This window comes from Nannospalax galili, unplaced genomic scaffold, assembly GCF_000622305.1.
Source record: "Nannospalax galili isolate Female #2095 unplaced genomic scaffold, S.galili_v1.0 scaffold182, whole genome shotgun sequence".
NCBI lineage: Eukaryota > Metazoa > Chordata > Mammalia > Rodentia > Spalacidae > Nannospalax > Nannospalax galili.
In genome coordinates, this window is record NW_008348662.1 from 4,093,559 (window position 1) to 4,111,536 (window position 17,978).

Consider the following 17,978-nt stretch of genomic DNA (forward strand, 5'->3'; position numbering starts at 1 on the left):
TTCTTTTTTTCTTTAATATTTTATTTATTATTTTTATTTTTATGTGTATGAGTGTATTGCCTGCATGTATGTGAATGCACTCATGTTGTGCAATGCCACAGAGTTCAGAAGAGGGCTTCGGATTCCCCAGGAACTGGAGTTGAGGATGGTTCACAGCTGCCATGTGGGTGCTAGGAATTGAACCCGGGTTCTCTACAAGAGCAGTCAGTGCTCTTAACTGCTGAGCCATCTCTCCAGCCCCTAGCTTTTAAAATTTCATACAATATTTCCCACTCACATCCAGATCCCCTCCCCTATCCATGCCTCCCCCCCTGACCACCGAACCCTATGCACTCTTTCAATGACTTCTTTTTAGTTTTTGAATTAAAAAAAGTTGTCACAGGCTTTAAATACTTGTGTCATCTAACTTTTATTTTTAAGCTTTATTTATTTTTCTTTTATGTGTATGAGTGTCTGCCTGTATGTATGTGTGTGCATCACGTGTGTGTCTAGTACCCTAAAAGGCCAGAAGAGGGCATCAGATCCCCTGAAACTGGAGTCACAGACAAGTTGTGAGTCACCAGCAGGTGCTGGGAACCAAACCCAGGTCCTCTGCAATAAATACTCTTAAACACTGAGCCATATCTATAGCCATTTACTTATTTATTTTTATTTATTTATTTATTTATTTATTTATTTATTTATTTATTTATTTATTTATTTATTATTTTGCCTCTTGTGGAAAAAAACCTAGCCATGTCTGATTTTCCCACACTGGCTTTCCTACAGAGACTTATGCAAACATCAGCTACAGGCCAAATTCAAAATACTTAGGAAAGAGATGTAATTTATCTGACTGGCACAGGATTTGTTATTACTGCAGCTAAGCTTTCAGTTGAGGCAGCAGGATCATGTGTTTGAGGCCAGCCTCGGCCACAAATAGATTCTCTCTCAAAAACTGAAAAAAAAACAAAAATGATGCAGGGGAAGATACCTCAGTCAGTAAAGTACTTGTGAGGACCTGAGTTCCATCCCCAGGTTCCCAACACCAATGTAAAAAAGCTGGGTTTGAGCCTGGCGTGGTGGTGCACACCTTTAATCACAGCACTCGAGAGGCAGATGCAGGCAGATCTCTGTGAGTTCAAAGCCAGCCTGGTCTCATAGTGAGTTCCAGGCCAGCTGGGGCTACATGGAGACCCTGTCAAAAAAAAAAGCTGGGTGTGGTGGCACATACTTGTACTTCCAGTACTGGGAGGCAGAGACTGGTGCATCCCTGCAGCAATAACCAAACAGTTTGACTAATTGGTGAGCTCGAGGCTAAGGAGAGACCCTGTCTCAAAAGAGGTAGACGTTGTTCCTGAGAATGACACCCAAGATTGCTCTTCAGTTTCATACACCTGCACTTGTACATACCACGTACATGCAAATGCACATGCACACACATATGCATAAAAAAGAGAACAGAGAGGAAGTATAAGTACACATAGTTGCCTCTACTGAAAAGGTCCTAAACAAAAGAGATAAAGGCAACATTATAAATTAGTGAAAGGGAAACAATATCAATGAGTGGTTCTGGAATTAGGTTCCACTACTTGGATAAAAGCTTTAAGTTTTAGCTAGGAATGTTGGCACATGCCTTTAATCCCAGCACTCAGGAAGCAGGGGCGGAGGATGTCTGTGAGACTGAGGCCAGCCTGATCTACACAGTGAGTTCCAGGCCAGCTCAATAGTAAAACCCTGCCTCAAAACAAACAAACAAACAATCACCATAAAAAACACCTTTACTGTAAAGTTTTCTGAAACTATCATTATGTTATACCTAGATTCCAGAATAAAAACATTAAACACTTAAATAAAATGTACCTTGATATTTTCCTGATTTTTCAGGAGAGAGGAATTTTAGGGGATAAAAGAGTGAAGGTAGATACAATAAAGAAAAATGTTTATAATTTTTCACCATGCAAAGTAAAAAAAAAAATACATCAAAGAATTTCCATTAACAAAAAATTCTGCTTTATTTTAAAAGGCAACTAACCTGGAAAGTTATCCAGAGGATTTTCATGTATAATAAAGAATTAATGTTCTTTATTAATAAATGGTACCCAAGCCAAGTGTGGTGGCTCACGCCTTTAGTCCCAGCACTCAGGAGGCAGAGGCAGGTGGATCTTTGTGAGATCAAGGCCAGCCTGGTCTGCACAGTAAGTTCCAGAGCAGCTGGGGCTATAGGGAGACCCTGTCTCAAAAAGACCAAAAAAAGTGAAAAAATAAAAAAATAAAGTAAAGAGTGCCCAAGCACCAACAAGCTTTATATGAGAATGTTGCTAAGTAATAGGTGCCACACATAAAGAGCCAGGGAATACTAAGCTTAAGAAAAATTTGTTAATTCACCATGAATTCAAGAAATGCAGGAGGGCTGGGTGTGGCTCAGTGGTAGAGTGCTCATCTAGCATGCTCTAGGCTCTGGGTTTTATTTCTATCATCACTTGCTTAAAAAAAGAAAAATCAGCAGGCTAGAGCGATGTCTCAATGGCTAAGAGCTTATACTACTCTTCCAGAGGACCCGAGTTGGGTTCCAAGCACCCATGTTGGGCAGCTCACAATCACCTATAACTCCAACTAGAGGGGATAAGACATCTCTAGCCTCTATGGGTACCTTAACTTACCTGCCCATACCCACACCACATACATACATACAATTAAAAATTAAAAAAAAAAAATCTTCTTTAAAAATCAGATGAAAATTGAAGTAGCTTTCTTTTCATCTCTCAGTGGGAAATGCTTAGTCCAAACCTCTTGTTTTCTGGTGGTTTGGGATGAAATGATGGTTGCATACCTTCCTGGAGAATGAGTGGACTGATACTACCTCACTCAAGAGGGGTTTGGCTTTGAAAATATATGTCTCCTTGCAAGGACTGGGGATGCAGCAAGGCCCTGGGTTTGATCCTCTCTACTACTAGAAAATGTATGCCCTTTAATTCGATTCTACTTCCAAGTTTTTATTCAAAGGAACACTTCCTGATATGTAAAAACAGTGATATAAGCAGTAAGTCCTTTGGAATATTAATCATAATAATGAAACATGAGAAATTCTGTTTAGCAATAGGTAAATTGTTAGTATATAGCTCTATTTTGAAACATTTTGCAGCCTAATACTAACAGTGTATTTTGGAGGACTAATCATGGAGCCTAAAGTTCCCAGTCCATAGTAATAACAAAGTAGCGGACAATAAGATCCCATTCACAAGTTGCCTACCTACACAGAGAAGCCCAGGGATGAGATCCATAAAGTAACTAATTGTGGTGGTGTCTGGGTGATGAGGGTAAGGGGAATCCTCCTCTTTCATTTTGCTTTTCTATAATTTAAATTTTTTATTCAATAGCCATTTTTAAATATAAATAGATTGAAATAAAAATCAGCTCATCTTATGGCTCAAAGCACATTGCTTTTCAGGATCCATGATACAATTGATCTGTAATGTCACGGGCCAGCTCACCGACCTTGTTTACTGGAAATGGAATGGATCAGAAATCGAAGAGGATGACCCACTGTTGGTGGAAGACTATCAGCAGTAAGCATGCCAGCCAATTTCGATATTAAAGTTCTATGCAGAAAGTTTCTCTAGTCTTCAGTAGCCATTCTGAGCTTGGTTAAGTAAGCTAGACAATATTTGTATGAGTTTATGTTTACAGTAAAAATACATGTTACTGTACAAATTCCAAACCAGTTAAAAAGCCTTTTGCTTGCATTCTGTTATGCATTGCTATGGCATTGCAATGAATTACTCATTAGAGTGAATTCATGTTGACTAAGTAAGTAGTTTAAAAAAGACTCATCAAAGGGGATCAAGAATAAGACCCTCTACCTTGGAGACTCTACTGGTTGGATGAGGATCACTTTTCTTCCTGTTGCTCCTCCTTCCTTTCCCATCTTCTGCAAAACTCTTTATCAGCTGCCCCAGCCATTGTTTAACATAGGCCCCATGGAGACTAGAATGCTTAGGTCTACATTTTTCTTCTTGGAAGCTGGTTATTTTAACTTGATTTCTTTGCTACTGACAGTGACCTTGGCACTATACAATTTCAGATTGGTTTTGCTAACAGACTGTAATGCCTATGACTGGGAAGGTGATTTTTTTCAGCTGCAACTTATGTTACAAATAAAGAAATAAACTGGGGGTCTCTGTCTTATTCGTAGTGGTGCATCTTGCCTACGCCATTTCATTTATTCTCCTTCTCCCTCTCTTTCGAACAGAATGGGGAATCTTGCAGCCAAAAGAAAGTATACACACATCACAACACTTAATATTTCGGAGGTCAAAAGTCACTTTTATCAGTATCCATTTACCTGTTTTGTCAGGACTTCAAATACATTCGATGCAGCTTATATCCAATTAATATATCCAAGTAAGTAACAAACTTTTGATTAGACATTTTGTTGTTGCTTAACTATAGCAGATTTCATAACCTGGAGTTTCTGATGCTATTTCCTCTGTCTAGAACATTCTTCACACCTTCAGTGAGCAGCTTCTTGTCTTTTTCATTGCTTGGACTGAACTCTCCATTCTTATGGGCAGCTTTTGGGCTCTGCTGCCTGGCCTGACCCCAGCTTATGGCTTTAGTGACACTGTTATGTCCCTCGCATAAGAGCTCTTCATTTTTTGACTAAAAATCATGTGAGGTTGCCAACCATTTATCTTACTAATTATTCTTTTTTCAGAGCTAGTAGCAACTTAAGTTTGCTGTATTGCAAGAACCTAGTGAATATTTTTTCTATAAATATTTTTATTGAGTTTTTGTATATTTAATACACTACACCTTGATACTACTTAGATTCTCTTCCCCTATCTGCGCCTCCTGCATTGCCCCCGCCACTGGATTTCATTCGTTCTGTCTGGATTTCATTTCATTTATGTCAAGTTTGTGTACCAAGATGTCCCTCTGGTGTGAGTTCATCCACTGGAACCTGATCAGCCTATCCAGTATCACTTCCTTAAAGAAGATCAACTCTCCCTCATCCAGCAGTGATCAGCTGTTCCTTCACTAAGGTTGAGGCCTGCTGCCTGTTTCCCCAGTTCTATGCTGGGTTTTTGTCTGGTTTGAGATTGCATGGGTCTTGTGCACACTGTCACCATTGCTGTAAGTTCATATGAGCAAGTTCCCAGAAGCCTGGAAAACTGTTTCCTTGTGGTCATCCACCACCCCTGGCTGTTAAAGTCTTTCCACACCCCTCTTCCACAGTGGTCGCTGAGTTCTGAGTGGGTGAGGTTTAATAAAGGAGTTCTATCCAGGGACATGCCCCAGTGGATATTTTTGAGCAAATGACCATGTGATGGATATATAGGGGAAGCCTAAATATCCTATTTGTCAGCAATATTTCTGAAGCCATTCATTCTCAAAAACTGATATAGTGTTGAAAATATTTGTGAAATATTTTTTAATGCTATATAGTTGAATTAAAAATAAGGCATTTGGATTTAGGGAGTTGGCTTAGTGAGTAACATAATTGCTGCACAAATATGAAGATCTAAATTTAGATCCTCAGCACCCACAAAAAAGCTGGGTATGACTGTGTGCCTGTAACCCCAGCATGGGGAAGTAGACACAGGAGGGTTGCTGGGGCTGGCTGGCCAGTCAGTCTAGTCAAATTGTTGAGCTCCAGGTACAGTGAGAGACTCTGCCTCAAAAAAGAAGGTAGAAAGCAATTGAAGGAAGACACCTGATGTCAGCCTCTGGCCTCCACATGCACATTCACAGTGCACACATTTGCACACATGGGCATGTACACACACACACACACACACACACACACATGCAAAATAGAGTTTTTATTAATGTAGACATGGAAAAATATCTTTATAAAAACTCCTTCAAACTATTAGAATGAAATGAATATATCAAGTTCACTTGATCTAACAACATATAAATAGATATTAAATTTAAAAGATAACACATGATAGTATAAAAACATCATCAAGTATCTTTTAAAAACATATAAAAAGCCATTCAAGTCCTCCATAATGAAGCCTAAAAATCTGTATTGAAAAGAAAGAAACAGATGGAGGGAAATACAATGTGCATAAGTCAAAAGATAATACTCTAGCAATATTAGTTATCCCAAAATGAATTTATAAATTGAAAATAATTCCAATCAAATATCATCATTTGTTCATGTGTATGTATGTGTTTGTATAAATGTGTTGACATGGGCACATGTGTAAATGGACATGTTTATTCTGAAATGAAGACCGAAATGACCAAGAATAGTCAAAATGGTCTTAAATAAGAATGGCACATGTGGAAGATTTATACTAACAGTATCATGATCTTATATGAATCTACAGTGATAAAGACTGTAACTGACCTGTCCATTGAACCAACTTTTCATCAGTGTGGAAAATTCCACATCTTAATTTTGACCTTGTATGAAAGTTCATCCCAGATGGATCAAAAATCTAAATTGGCAAAGAGGGAACTGGAGAGGTGACTCTGTGTTTAAAAACACGTGATGCTCTTGTGGAGGACCCTTGTTCAGGTCCTAGCACCCATACTGGGTGGCTCGCAACCACCTGTGAGTCCAGTTTCAGGGCTCAAACACCCTCTGCTGACCTCTGCAGGCACCGCACTGTATGTACACACAGACACACACACACACACACACACACACACACACCATTAAAAATAAAAACTAAAAGTAAATCATAAAAGTAAAATAATAAGGCATTTAGATTTCTTCTGGATGCTACATGTGTCCTGACATTGAAAAGGCACTTTCTTCTCCTTTCCTCTGTTGACTTATTCAGCAACCTCTTTAACCTCCTGCTTTTCACATCTCTCTCCCCCTGACTTCTGTCATCATTGCATGGATAATTAAGAGGCAAGACCAAGAGACTGTGGAAATGTGCAAAATTCCTCAAGTCTCTCTTCTTTTCTTTCCTCCAGCATTTGGTTATTTCCAGGGGACTCTCTGGCCTCAGAAAATCACGTAGCATGCTTCTGACTTTCCCTATTGTGCTGTGGAGTACTCTACCACTGTGGTCTCCAGGAGGTTTTCTCCTAATGTACACTTTGCTATTTAGATGAAAACCTAAAAGAAGGCACCTTCCTTTTATATAGTACCTATGCTACGTAGCTTTGCACATTGGTGTCTACTACTAACAGTAATGAATTGATGTGATACAAATGCAGAGCTGTTCTCAAGTATGCTTTCTTTGCAGTGAAAATATTCAAGTCACTATTGCCAAAGTTTTAGCTCCTTTTAGTTCTAATCTATTTCTCCTTTTTTGCTGTTGTTGCTGTAGTCCCTGATTTCAAGAATTACCTGATTGGGACCTTTGTCATCTTAACAGCTGTAATTATATGCTGTGTTTTCATCTGTAAAATCTTCAAGGTGGACATTGTGCTTTGGTACAGGGATTCTTGCTCTGATTTTCTCCCTCCTAAAGGTATAATTTTATGAAATATTTTCTCTAGACTGGTAGAAGATGATTTAGAGTATTTTCACCAAAGGCTTATAGTGATGAATATCACCTTACACAAGAATAGCAATTATTCTCATATGGTTTATAATTGACTGGCCTCAGTGCTGCTCTTTTAAAAAATATTTTATTATTTTTTATTTTATGTGTATGAGTGTTTTGCTTGCATGTATATAAGTGCACCATGTTCAGGCAGTGCCCTTGGGGGGCAGAAGAGGGCGTTAGATCCCCTGGAACTATAGTTACAGGTAGTTATAAGCTGCCATGTGGGTGCTGGGAACTGAACCCAGGGCCTCTTCAAGAGCAATCAATGCTCTTAAACTCTGAGCTAGCTCTCTAGTCTCCTAAGTTACTTCTTTAGTTGAATATTGGCAGGATACACATATTTAAAACATCTGTCTGTAAGCTGGTTGTTCAGAATCCGTTTGGGGGGACATGTTCTATGCTGCATATACCCTAGAATGCTCCATGATCCATGTTCAAATGAAAAAAGTGAATAGATTTTAACATATCTCTCTTTTTCTTTCACTAATATCATAATACATAAAAAGAAGAATGAGTAGAATTTAGGTTTAAGATGCTTGGGGAATAGGATAAGAAAAAGGTGATAGGATATTGTCATAGTGAATGTATATGAGGTAGTCATTAAATGCAATATGAGAACAATTTTGTAGCGAAACCCAATAAAAAGAAGACTCACACATGGGGACTTTGAAAAGGCATTATGGGGTGTGGGGACAAGAAACGGTAGTGGAGGGGGAATATGATCAAGGACCCTATATATACATGTATAAAAATGTAATGTAACCCATTATTTTTTACAATTAATATATTAATAAAAACAGATAATGAAGTTAGAAATCTCATCATGCAATAATTTGTTGCAAACGTATTTTAAAACTTTTGAATGTAACAGACAGAACTGTATAAGTAGAATGGAAATAAAAGTTCAAGGAGGAACAGAAGCAATGTCCAATTTGTTACTGTTAGAAAAGAAGTTGTTCCTCACAAATGCTGTGGTTGCCTGCACAAGAGATGCATAAGATCAAGCCAGTCAACCTTCAGTCATGGATAGGGGAGTGGCTCATGAAGCCCTTCTTCTAGCTGAGGAGCTATTAGCAGTTGATGGCTGCTGGGAGAGAGAGAGTGAGTTTTCCTCAGGGATGTAGTCCCTGTTGGTTGCCCATCCTCCAGTGGATGGTGCTATACTCATGCACTTACAAACAGCACAGTGTACTAAATGAGTTATAAATAAAGGGCATTAAGTTAGGAGGGAGCTATGTTGGAGGAGGGCTCTGAGAGGAGTTGGGAGAGAGAGAGAGAAGTGGGGGGTACAAATCATCCAAATACGTTACATACATATATGAAGTTCTCAAATAATAAAATATATTTTTTCACAAAGAAAAGTTGTGAATCTATTTTAAAAGTTAATGTCAGTGTATGTAAAATACTGTTATTTACATTGCATTTTACACATTGAAAAGATTGATATAATAGGCTTTTGTTAAGAGTTGAAATTTATAATCTGATGACATACTTTGTTACTATTTAAATATATAAGGAAAAATTTAAATGTAAACAGAAAAATGTGTGAAAAGGCATGTTATTCCCCAAAATTATGTTAAGGAGTACACAAGAAAAAATAAAAATTACCATGACATTAAATTTAAAAAGACATGCTTTTGGAATTGTTCTTTCAGTCATACAGTTGTACAAAAAGGATTAATCATTATGAAGGGAATGTTTGTGGTAGTGACTGTCGAATCTCTTATTTTTCCTCATGAGTCTAAATATATTTCCCTTTCCCTTTAGCTTCAGATGGAAAGACCTATGACGCATATATTCTATATCCAAAGACCTTCAGGGAAGGAGCCACCTCAAACCTAGATATTTTTGTATTTAAGCTCTTGCCTGAAGTCTTGGAGGACCAGTTTGGATATAAGCTGTTCATCTACGGAAGAGATGACTATGTTGGAGAAGGTGTGTATAGAAAGCAAGAGATCTCAAATTTATTGTGAAATTAGTTGCTGAGTTTGAATTCTGCATTTCTAGAAGACTGGCACAGTTGCACATATTTGGAGATTATAAGAATTTCTTCAGTTGTGTTTAATAATAATTTTATACCAGAGTTTGTTAGATCAATATTTAATTGATTTTTACAATTTCCTTTGGAAATATAATGACTAGTTAGACCCAATAGTTATTTTGCAACTGGCACAATAAGATAGGAGTATTATAGATCAAATGATTCAGCAAGAAGTTTAGAAAATTTGACTGAAGTTTTCTGAGTTCTAAGAGCAGTGACCATCTTTTGTGGCCAGTGTTTGAACTGGTCTATAAAATGAGAACATCTTTTAGGCTCAAGTCAAGGCAAGAAAAACAAAACAAAACAAAAAACACTGAGAGCCATAGTAGAGGGTGTGGGGAGAAATTTCTGAGTTGGGGGTTCTGGGAAGAATGTACAGATTTCAACTTGACTCATTACATTTTGTTCCCTGTCTTTCAGACTCTGTCAACGTCACTAATGAAAACGTAAAGAAAAGCAGAAGGCTGATTGTTGTTTTAATGAGAGAGATGGGTGGCTTCAGCTGGCTGGGCCACTCATCTGAAGAGCAAATAGCGATGTATAATGCTCTCATTCAGGATGGAATCAAAGTTGTCCTGCTTGAGCTGGAGAAAATCCAAGACTATGAGAAAATGCCAGAATCTATCAAATTCATTAAACAGAAACATGGGGCCATTCGTTGGTCAGGGGATTTTAAAGAGAGACCACAGTCTGCAAAGACCAGGTTCTGGAAAAATGTAAGGTACCACATGCCAGCCCAACGGCCGTCTCCTTCATCCAAGCATCAAATATTACCCCCAGATCCTCAGCCAGACACTAAGGAGAAACTGCAGAATGAGGTTCACTTGCCTCTTGGCTAGCACAGCAAATCCGTCCAGTGCTGTTTGATGTGTCTTGTCCTATGACATTGTGGGCTAGGCTGTGCCTCCCACTGACTTGTACAGTCATAGAATGTACCTGTATAATCCCTTATCACCAGGCCACCTGGAATCAGATTGTTAAGGGAGCAGGACTTGGTGACAGTAGCAGGCCGGAACAGTTCAAGGCAGAGGGCTTGGGAAGCCCCTGGGCAACGGCTGCTCTCTGAATGCTTAGCTAACTGCTGAGACAGTGAACTGGAAAGAAGCTTGCAGGAAATGGCCACCGTCTATGGGTGGTTGTATTAAATTCTGTGCAGCCTGACAGTGGGATTACATTTGTCTTTGAGAACGCTTAGGGGCCGTTGGCCCAGAAGTGGCTCTCCTGAGCAGTGCTACAGGGGACATGTACTGACACCCCACAGAGGAAGGCAGAATTTCCATTTGGCTTGTATTTTCCACACACCAGAACTTAGTTTCCAAAGACAGAACTGGATTGTATAGACCTTGGAAACTGTCGTTTCAGAAAGAAAGGATGCCCTGACATGCCACCATCACGGTCACCTTAGCTTTCTGCAGAGGAGAACGAATCTTGAAATAGCAGTAGTAGGAAGCCACCTACCAGCTTTGCCTACTCATACCTCCTCTCTGGAATGACTAGCCTTCCTTACTCTTCTGCATTTCCCTGGGCGTATTGCTTCTTTGGAAGGACAGCTTTGCGGCACTTCCCTTCTCCATCCCGCTGCAAGCACAGCCTGCAGATTCACCGTCCTTAAGATGCTGCTTTTATCTCACCCAGTGCTGCTCTCCATCCCGCTGCAAGCACAGCCTGCAAGCCTGCAGATTCACCGTCCTTAAGATGCTGCTTTTATCTCACCCAGTGCTGCTGTGATACCTCTCAGGGGATCCTCCTGTGCAGAAGCTGAAGTCCACATTCCTCCTCAGCTTGTCCCTGCCCTCAGCCCCTCTTCCCCTCACCATCCTGTTGTGTGACTCCTAGGTCAGCCTCCTGAGCCTCCACACCTGCTTGTGCTCAGCACACCTCTTTGCTGTGCTTCCCACCTCCACTGACTAGAATTCCTTCTTGAATTTTCTCTGTCTGACCCAGAATTTGCTAAAGTTCAAAGTTCATTTCAACACCCAAATCCCCAGGGGCTGCACACTAAGACTGCCACTCTAAAGCCTGCCATCCCTCCTGTCACTGTTCGACTGCCTACTGGTGGTCACTTTAGAAGGTGGCTTCCTTCCTAGCCTGAATCTGTGCTCTCTGAGGGAGAGGTGGTGGGTGTGTCTCTGTCCCTCACTGCCTTCTGAAAGCAATTTGCACATATGGTATAGATTTGTGAAAACTTATTTAAAAAGGATCTTGGATAATCATATTTAAATTTTGCAATTATTCTAATTTTATATTAAAAAAAATGACCTATTTAGCAAAATTACTCTGTTAATTCTACTGGACTGAGGACTTGAACCTGAACTTTCTGGCTTCTGTTCCAGTGCTCTGAATACTTGACTTCAGGTTCATTCCCCCTCATCCTACCTCAACACCTATGGGAGAAGACATGAGTGTTTTCTAGGAAGTGTCTGTGTCCAGGAATGTTTCTATATAAGAAACAAACTCAGTCCTTTTCTAACAAGAGTTTAAGCACAATGTTTTTATTTTCATTTATTAGTTCCCTAAAGGTCAATATTTCTAGTATAGAATTTTATAAATTTGATGGCAGTCCTCAATATAATTAAAACAATTATGGAAAAATTGCAAAGCCAAGTTCATTTGCCAAGAACAAATACATGTTCTAAAAGTTGTATAAATGTAGACACGCCTTCTGTCTTCTATATTTTGAACATCTAATATTATAGGTGAACACAAACATTTATTTTAAAGGATAGCTTTTCACTTAAATAGAGATAGGCAAAAACATGTAGTGTGGTATTTTGACTCTCACTCGCTCCACTGCCTTTCTCCTGGGTCAGTCTGACAGCACTGAGTAGTACTGCTGGTTTGGAGCTCCTACTTAAAATAAAGGGTCTCATCTTCTTTTGGCCATGCACACAGACTGCAGCCAGAGGTCGGATGTGGGTGAGGTCATATCATGACCCCATGATGCTTTAAAAGTTTACTATTGCTCCTGATTTTTAGACTTGCACCTAGAAAACATATTGGCATGCATACGTATTATGCCCGAGTTAGAATTAGTGGGAAAATTAGCTGGAAAGTAAAAGGCAATAGCAACAGACACAAGTAGTGGGACTCCAAGAATCCTGGGAGGGGCAGAGTTAAGGGATAAGCCCGTGCCAAGAAGGTCTGGAACAGGAAGTACGCTCACTCCTGGTCCCCCAGGGAAGGTAGCAAAGGATGAATCTACTCCCCGTTCACGGGAACTCCCCCTGACTCATCCCCTCTCTCTCCCCGCAGACCCTCTTTTTGAGCCATCTTTCATGCTTTCCCCATTACTTACATTTCGTTGCTTTCTGATGGTGTTTTTTAAAAACTCAGTCAAGTGTTGCAGAGGTTTGCACATGTAACCGAGTATTTTTATCACCAATGTTTAAAACTGGTTTAGCAGAATTTGTTTCCCTTCTCTTGCCTTTTGAATTTTACATACGATAGAAAAGATATTGAGCCATTTTTAATGACATTTTAAATAAACTATGTTTATATTGATCAATGATGAAGGGTGATTTTTGTTATCAAAAATATGTTTGTATAATTCTGCAACAAATACCAAATATTATGTATCATAAACCACCAAATCCATGTATAGCGTGCATTATGTGTCAATAGACTGAACTTGTTTTTTCCAATAAAATTGCTAAACCCTCTATTGAACATCACTCTCTTTTCTGTCTTCGTCTTACACAGGCTTCCTCCAACTTGGTGTGGGGGGAGGACGCCTTTTGTGGAAGTCCTTTTGAAGGTGGGAGAAGGGAGGTCAGAGGTTACTGGCCAATGAACCCCATGAGCCTGACTTCTACCCTGTAGTCCTGTCTGTATGCTGCCTTTTCCTTTGTTTCTAGAATGGATTAAGGATTGGGGTGTCGCTCAGTGATAGAGTGCTTGTCTAGGATGCGCAAGACTTGGGCTTGGGTCCCAACACAGCAACAAATAAATAATAACTCAATAAAGCAAATCTTATCATGCTTTCATTTTTCAAATCTCATAAAGGTTTCCATATATTTTCTCTTTTGACCCAGGAGTTGCACAGATGTGACAAACTCTGCATCTAAGATGCATACACTAAAGCTGGTGAACTTTAACTATCAGAGAATGTTGTGTCTTCCACTGACCAGGTGGTCACAGACACTAAGGGGCTGGAAAGGTGACGCAGTTGTTAGAGTACTTGCTCTTGTGGAGGACATGAGTTTGGTTCCCAGCACCCAATGGTAGAATATAACTATGTAACTCCAGTTCCAGGGGATCCAGTGCCCTCTTCTGGCCACCTCTGGCACTGTACACATGTGGTACATATACAGATATGCAGGCAAACACATACATATTTTAAAAAAATCTTTAAAAAGTGAAGACAAGGAATGGAGAGATGTAGAGGCTTACAGCCCCCCTACTGCTCCTCCAGCCCAAACGTGAGCATGTTTAGGAGTCTAAAATAATACAGATTCATTCAATCTACTCCTGAGCAATGCTTCTATAAATACCTCAGTAAAAGTTTAAAATTTAGAAACAGAAAAGGTTAGCAATCAGGTATCTGGAAAGCTTGTTTTTCCCAAATTTCTCACTAAAAGAATTCAGAGAACATGCCACTATTTTTGTTCTTTTATCAGTTGATGTTCTTTTACCAGCAAACTGTTGAAAGAGCAGCCCTAATCACCATTAAAAAGTCAGCTTTTTGCCAGGCATGGTGGTATACTCCTTTAATCCCAGCACTGGGGAGGCAAAGGCAGGGAGATCTTTGTGAGCTCAAAGCCAGCTGGGGCTACAGGAAGACCCTGTCTCAACTGCCCCCCCCAAAACCCCAAACAAACCAACAAGCAAAAACAAAACAAAAGTCATATTTTGATCTCTATCAAATGACTTTCACTGAGTTATTTCCTAAATAACTTCTTTTAAGGGTGGGTTTTTCCTGAATTATTTCTCAATAGGAGTCTCATCTGTTTAAAATGACCAGTCCAGATCTATGAAATCCTAGCCTGTTACAATTCTGAAAATTGTCTGTTTTGAATCCCAGTTTTGTCTTCTGTGACAGGACTTCCCATGTCACAAAATGTTTACATGTGGAGAAACTTTATCCAGTACTTGGGCTAGAGCCTCTAAATATATCTGCTTAATTTTAGCCTTAATGAGTGATGAAGTTTCCCCACACTCGCTAAAATAAAATGCAGAATGAATCTCTACAGTAACAAGAATGCATGGAGCAGGAAACAGTACACAAGAAATGTGCAAGAGGAGCTGAGTGAGAAGAATCTGGGGGCTGTAATGTTTATTTTATATACAGAATTAAGTCTTCTGTGTGTGTTTGCACAAGTGTGCACATGCCCAAACAAGTTTTAGAGAAGAGAAAAATTAAAGAGTAAGAATGATACTGCTTAAAATGTGTACCGTACCTTTCAAAACAAGAGCATGTTCCTCTTAACACAGGCTGCTTGGTGATAGGTAAAAGTTGGGAGAGAGCGTGCAGTGGAGAGCACGAGCGGATGGATGGAGGAAGGCACCAAGGCACAGATGGAATTCTCAGTGGGATACAGATTTATTTTGCACGGGGCACCTTTCCCTTGGGGAAGGGAAAGATGTCAGGGAAAGGAAAGATGTCAGGGAAAGATGTCAGCCTATGGGCTGTGAGCTGGGACTTTCTATATGGGGGCTTTAGGGTGTAGAAGGGGGAATGTTTGAGGGAGAAATCAGGGAGGGGGAAGCAGGAAAAGCAGGTAGGATTAGGGTCTGGAAGTGTTTACTTTTTTCCCTCTTAAGATAAGAGAAAAACAGCTTCTAAAATCTCTGGTTATCAGGTAGAATCTGCTTATCTTATCTTTGGAGGTCAGAGGAAAGGCAGGCTGCTTCTCAGCAGAGTTTGTTTCCCTTGACTTCAAAGGTCAAGGTGAGGTCCCTGTGGGGGGGGGGTGGACTGCTGCTGTTTGGAACCCTAACACTTGGGATCTTCTGAGAAAGACTTGGCTTATTCAAGTGCATAAGTTTGTACCTTTACCTTCATTGTGAAGGTGAAGCACTCACACACCATCTCTATGTGCAGCAGTTAGACCAGTTGAGCCTGTATTACCTGATTCTAGGCTCATAGGATCTGCTGACTTCTCTGGCTCTGTGCTCAACCAGCTGGGAGCCATGTTCACTCACAGAGTGAAAGTCTATAACTTGTTTTCCTTAGATTTTTTTTTTTTTTTTTTTAACCTGGAAGTGATTCCAAGTATTTGGGTTTTGCTTCCCAGTCTAGGAAGGGTTCTGTAGGGCTCGGTGATGCCCCAGTGTTTAGTGAGAGGTACTGCCTGTCTCATGGCTCATGTGGGAACCTACCCCTTTTCTACATGTGCTTAATTCTGACTGTCTGCCACTGCCTTTTCTCTCCCCAGCCATCTTATTTACTGTCTTGCTTAGCCCAAGGCAGATCTAACTCCTCATTTGCCTTCAAGGCTATGGAGAGCGGCCATTTCTTTTGAAGGCTCTTTGCTAAATGGCATTCCCCATTCTGCTTGACAGCTTCTGATGGTTGTGCTTCCTCTAGAACTGGACTCCTGCTTTTCTCTAGATTTCAAAGCAGAGGGAGCAGGCCTCTCCTCAGTCTTTCTTCCATATCCTTCTAAGTGTTAAACATGTGTCTGAGAAAATTAGAAAATCAAAAAAAATCTTCTTGAATCCAGCTAGAGAGAAAAGTGTGAAGGAAAAAGTGTAGTGACAGGAGAGGTGGCTCAGTGGTTATGAACACTGGCTGCTCTTGCAGAGGACCCTGGTTCGATTCCCAGCACTCACATGGCAGCTAACAATTGTCCACAATTTCAGTTCCAAAGGGATCCGATGCCCTCTTCTGACCTCGATGGGTATTGCACAACATGGGTGCACTTACATATGTGCAGGCAATACGCTCATATACATAAATACAAATAATAATAATATAGTAAATTGTATAAGACATAAACTCATTGTTATCAATCTACTGTCTGGGGTTCTTTTGCTTTCCCAGGTTAGAAATAGTGGGCAAACAAGGAGAAGGCTTTCAAGTGCTGGATTTCAGCAACTTTCATAGCCCTGGGTGCTTGACAGTAGCCATTGGTGGTGGTGGGGGAGGAACGGGACAGCAGGTGTTTCTGCTCTTGTATGGGCCTCAAGTACTAAGCACTTAGTTGTACAAACATTACAGCTCTGTATAGGTTGAGGAAGTCAGGACTCCTTAGCACTTGGCAGCAGCTGGCATTGCCCAGATATTGGGATTCCTCCCTGACATCAGCTAGTGTTACAGATCCCAGGCTTAGGGTATCTGAGACCGATGATAGCCCTGAAAACTTGAGAGCTTTCTAGAGCTCTTTCAGTGACCAGAACCTGCAGTTTGTCTTCTCTGGCCCGTCACGTACATCGACCTCAGCTCCCTATCCTTTTGCCCTTGCCATCCTCCCTTCCTCTGTTCTGGCTACTGTCTTGAGCTATTCAGTTGCCTCTTCTTTTTTGTTTTCTATGCATATTTTTTACTGAATTTTTGTGCATTTTGCATAACACATCTTAAACATATTTAGGCCCCCTCCCATATCTGCAACCCACCCCCATAGCTCATCCACAGGATTTCATGCATTCTGTCATATACGTCAAGGCCTATTTAATCAAGTTTGTATACCCAGATGTCCTTGGTGTGAGTTAATCCTCTAGAGCCTGTTTGGCCTATCTGGCATCACTCCCGTAAAGATCAGCTCTCCCTCACCCAGCAGTGATCAGCTACAATAGTTCTTTGGCTAAGATTGCCTATTTCCCCAGTTCTGTGCTGGATTTTTGTCTGATTGAGTTTGAATAGGTCTTATGCATACTGTTACCATTGCTATAAGTTCATGTGAACAAGTTCCCAGAAGTCTGGAAGACTCTGTTTACTTATGGTCATGCACTAACCCTAGCTCTTACAATCTTTCTGCCCCCTCTTCTGCAATGGTCCCTGAACCCTGTGTGGTAAGGTTTAATATAGAAGTCCTATCTAGGGACATACACTCTGCAGTCTCTTATTTTCTACAATTTTGTCTATTGTGGCCTTCTGTGCTCATCACTTTCTGTTGCATGAGGAAGCTTTGCTGGTGAGAGATGAGAGCTGCATTAGCATTTCCTCTACCTGCTGTTCCAGTGTGTTCCATGAGCCTTAGGTGCAGAGGTTCCATTGTAGTTGTGCCATTTAGGGATGGACATCTTACAGATACTTATTCTCTGTTTGTGACCAGTTGTGGAACTCTGTAATAGTCTCTATCTGTTGTAAAAAGAAGCTTCTTTGATGAGTGGTGACTGGTATTCTTGTCTATAAATATAAGAATCCATATTTAGCATGTAGTAAGAAATTACATTTCTCTAGGGATGTTAGGTCTAGGGTTTTCTTTAGGATCTATGACCTCTCCAACCATATATATTTGGCTATGTTTACAGTCCCACATAGGCGTTCCCTCCCACTG

At 40.3% G+C, this 17,978-nt stretch overlaps 1 protein-coding gene across 10 annotated transcripts in view; it reads left to right on the top strand.

Annotated features, from left to right (window-relative positions):
- Il1r1 (interleukin 1 receptor type 1) overlaps nucleotides 1-11,166 on the top strand; it is a 75,949-nt gene extending 64,783 nt beyond the window's left edge. For all 10 annotated transcript variants that reach the window (XM_029569730.1, XM_029569731.1, XM_029569727.1 and 7 more), the window contains 5 exons: nucleotides 3,431-3,548; nucleotides 4,232-4,383; nucleotides 7,278-7,421; nucleotides 9,267-9,434; nucleotides 9,961-11,166. In XM_029569730.1, coding sequence (XP_029425590.1) covers nucleotides 3,431-3,548; nucleotides 4,232-4,383; nucleotides 7,278-7,421; nucleotides 9,267-9,434; nucleotides 9,961-10,379 — 1,001 coding nt within the window. In that variant the 3' untranslated portion in view covers nucleotides 10,380-11,166. The remainder of the gene's footprint in view (nucleotides 1-3,430; nucleotides 3,549-4,231; nucleotides 4,384-7,277; nucleotides 7,422-9,266; nucleotides 9,435-9,960) is intronic.
- Nucleotides 11,167-17,978: the final 6,812 nt, after the last annotated feature.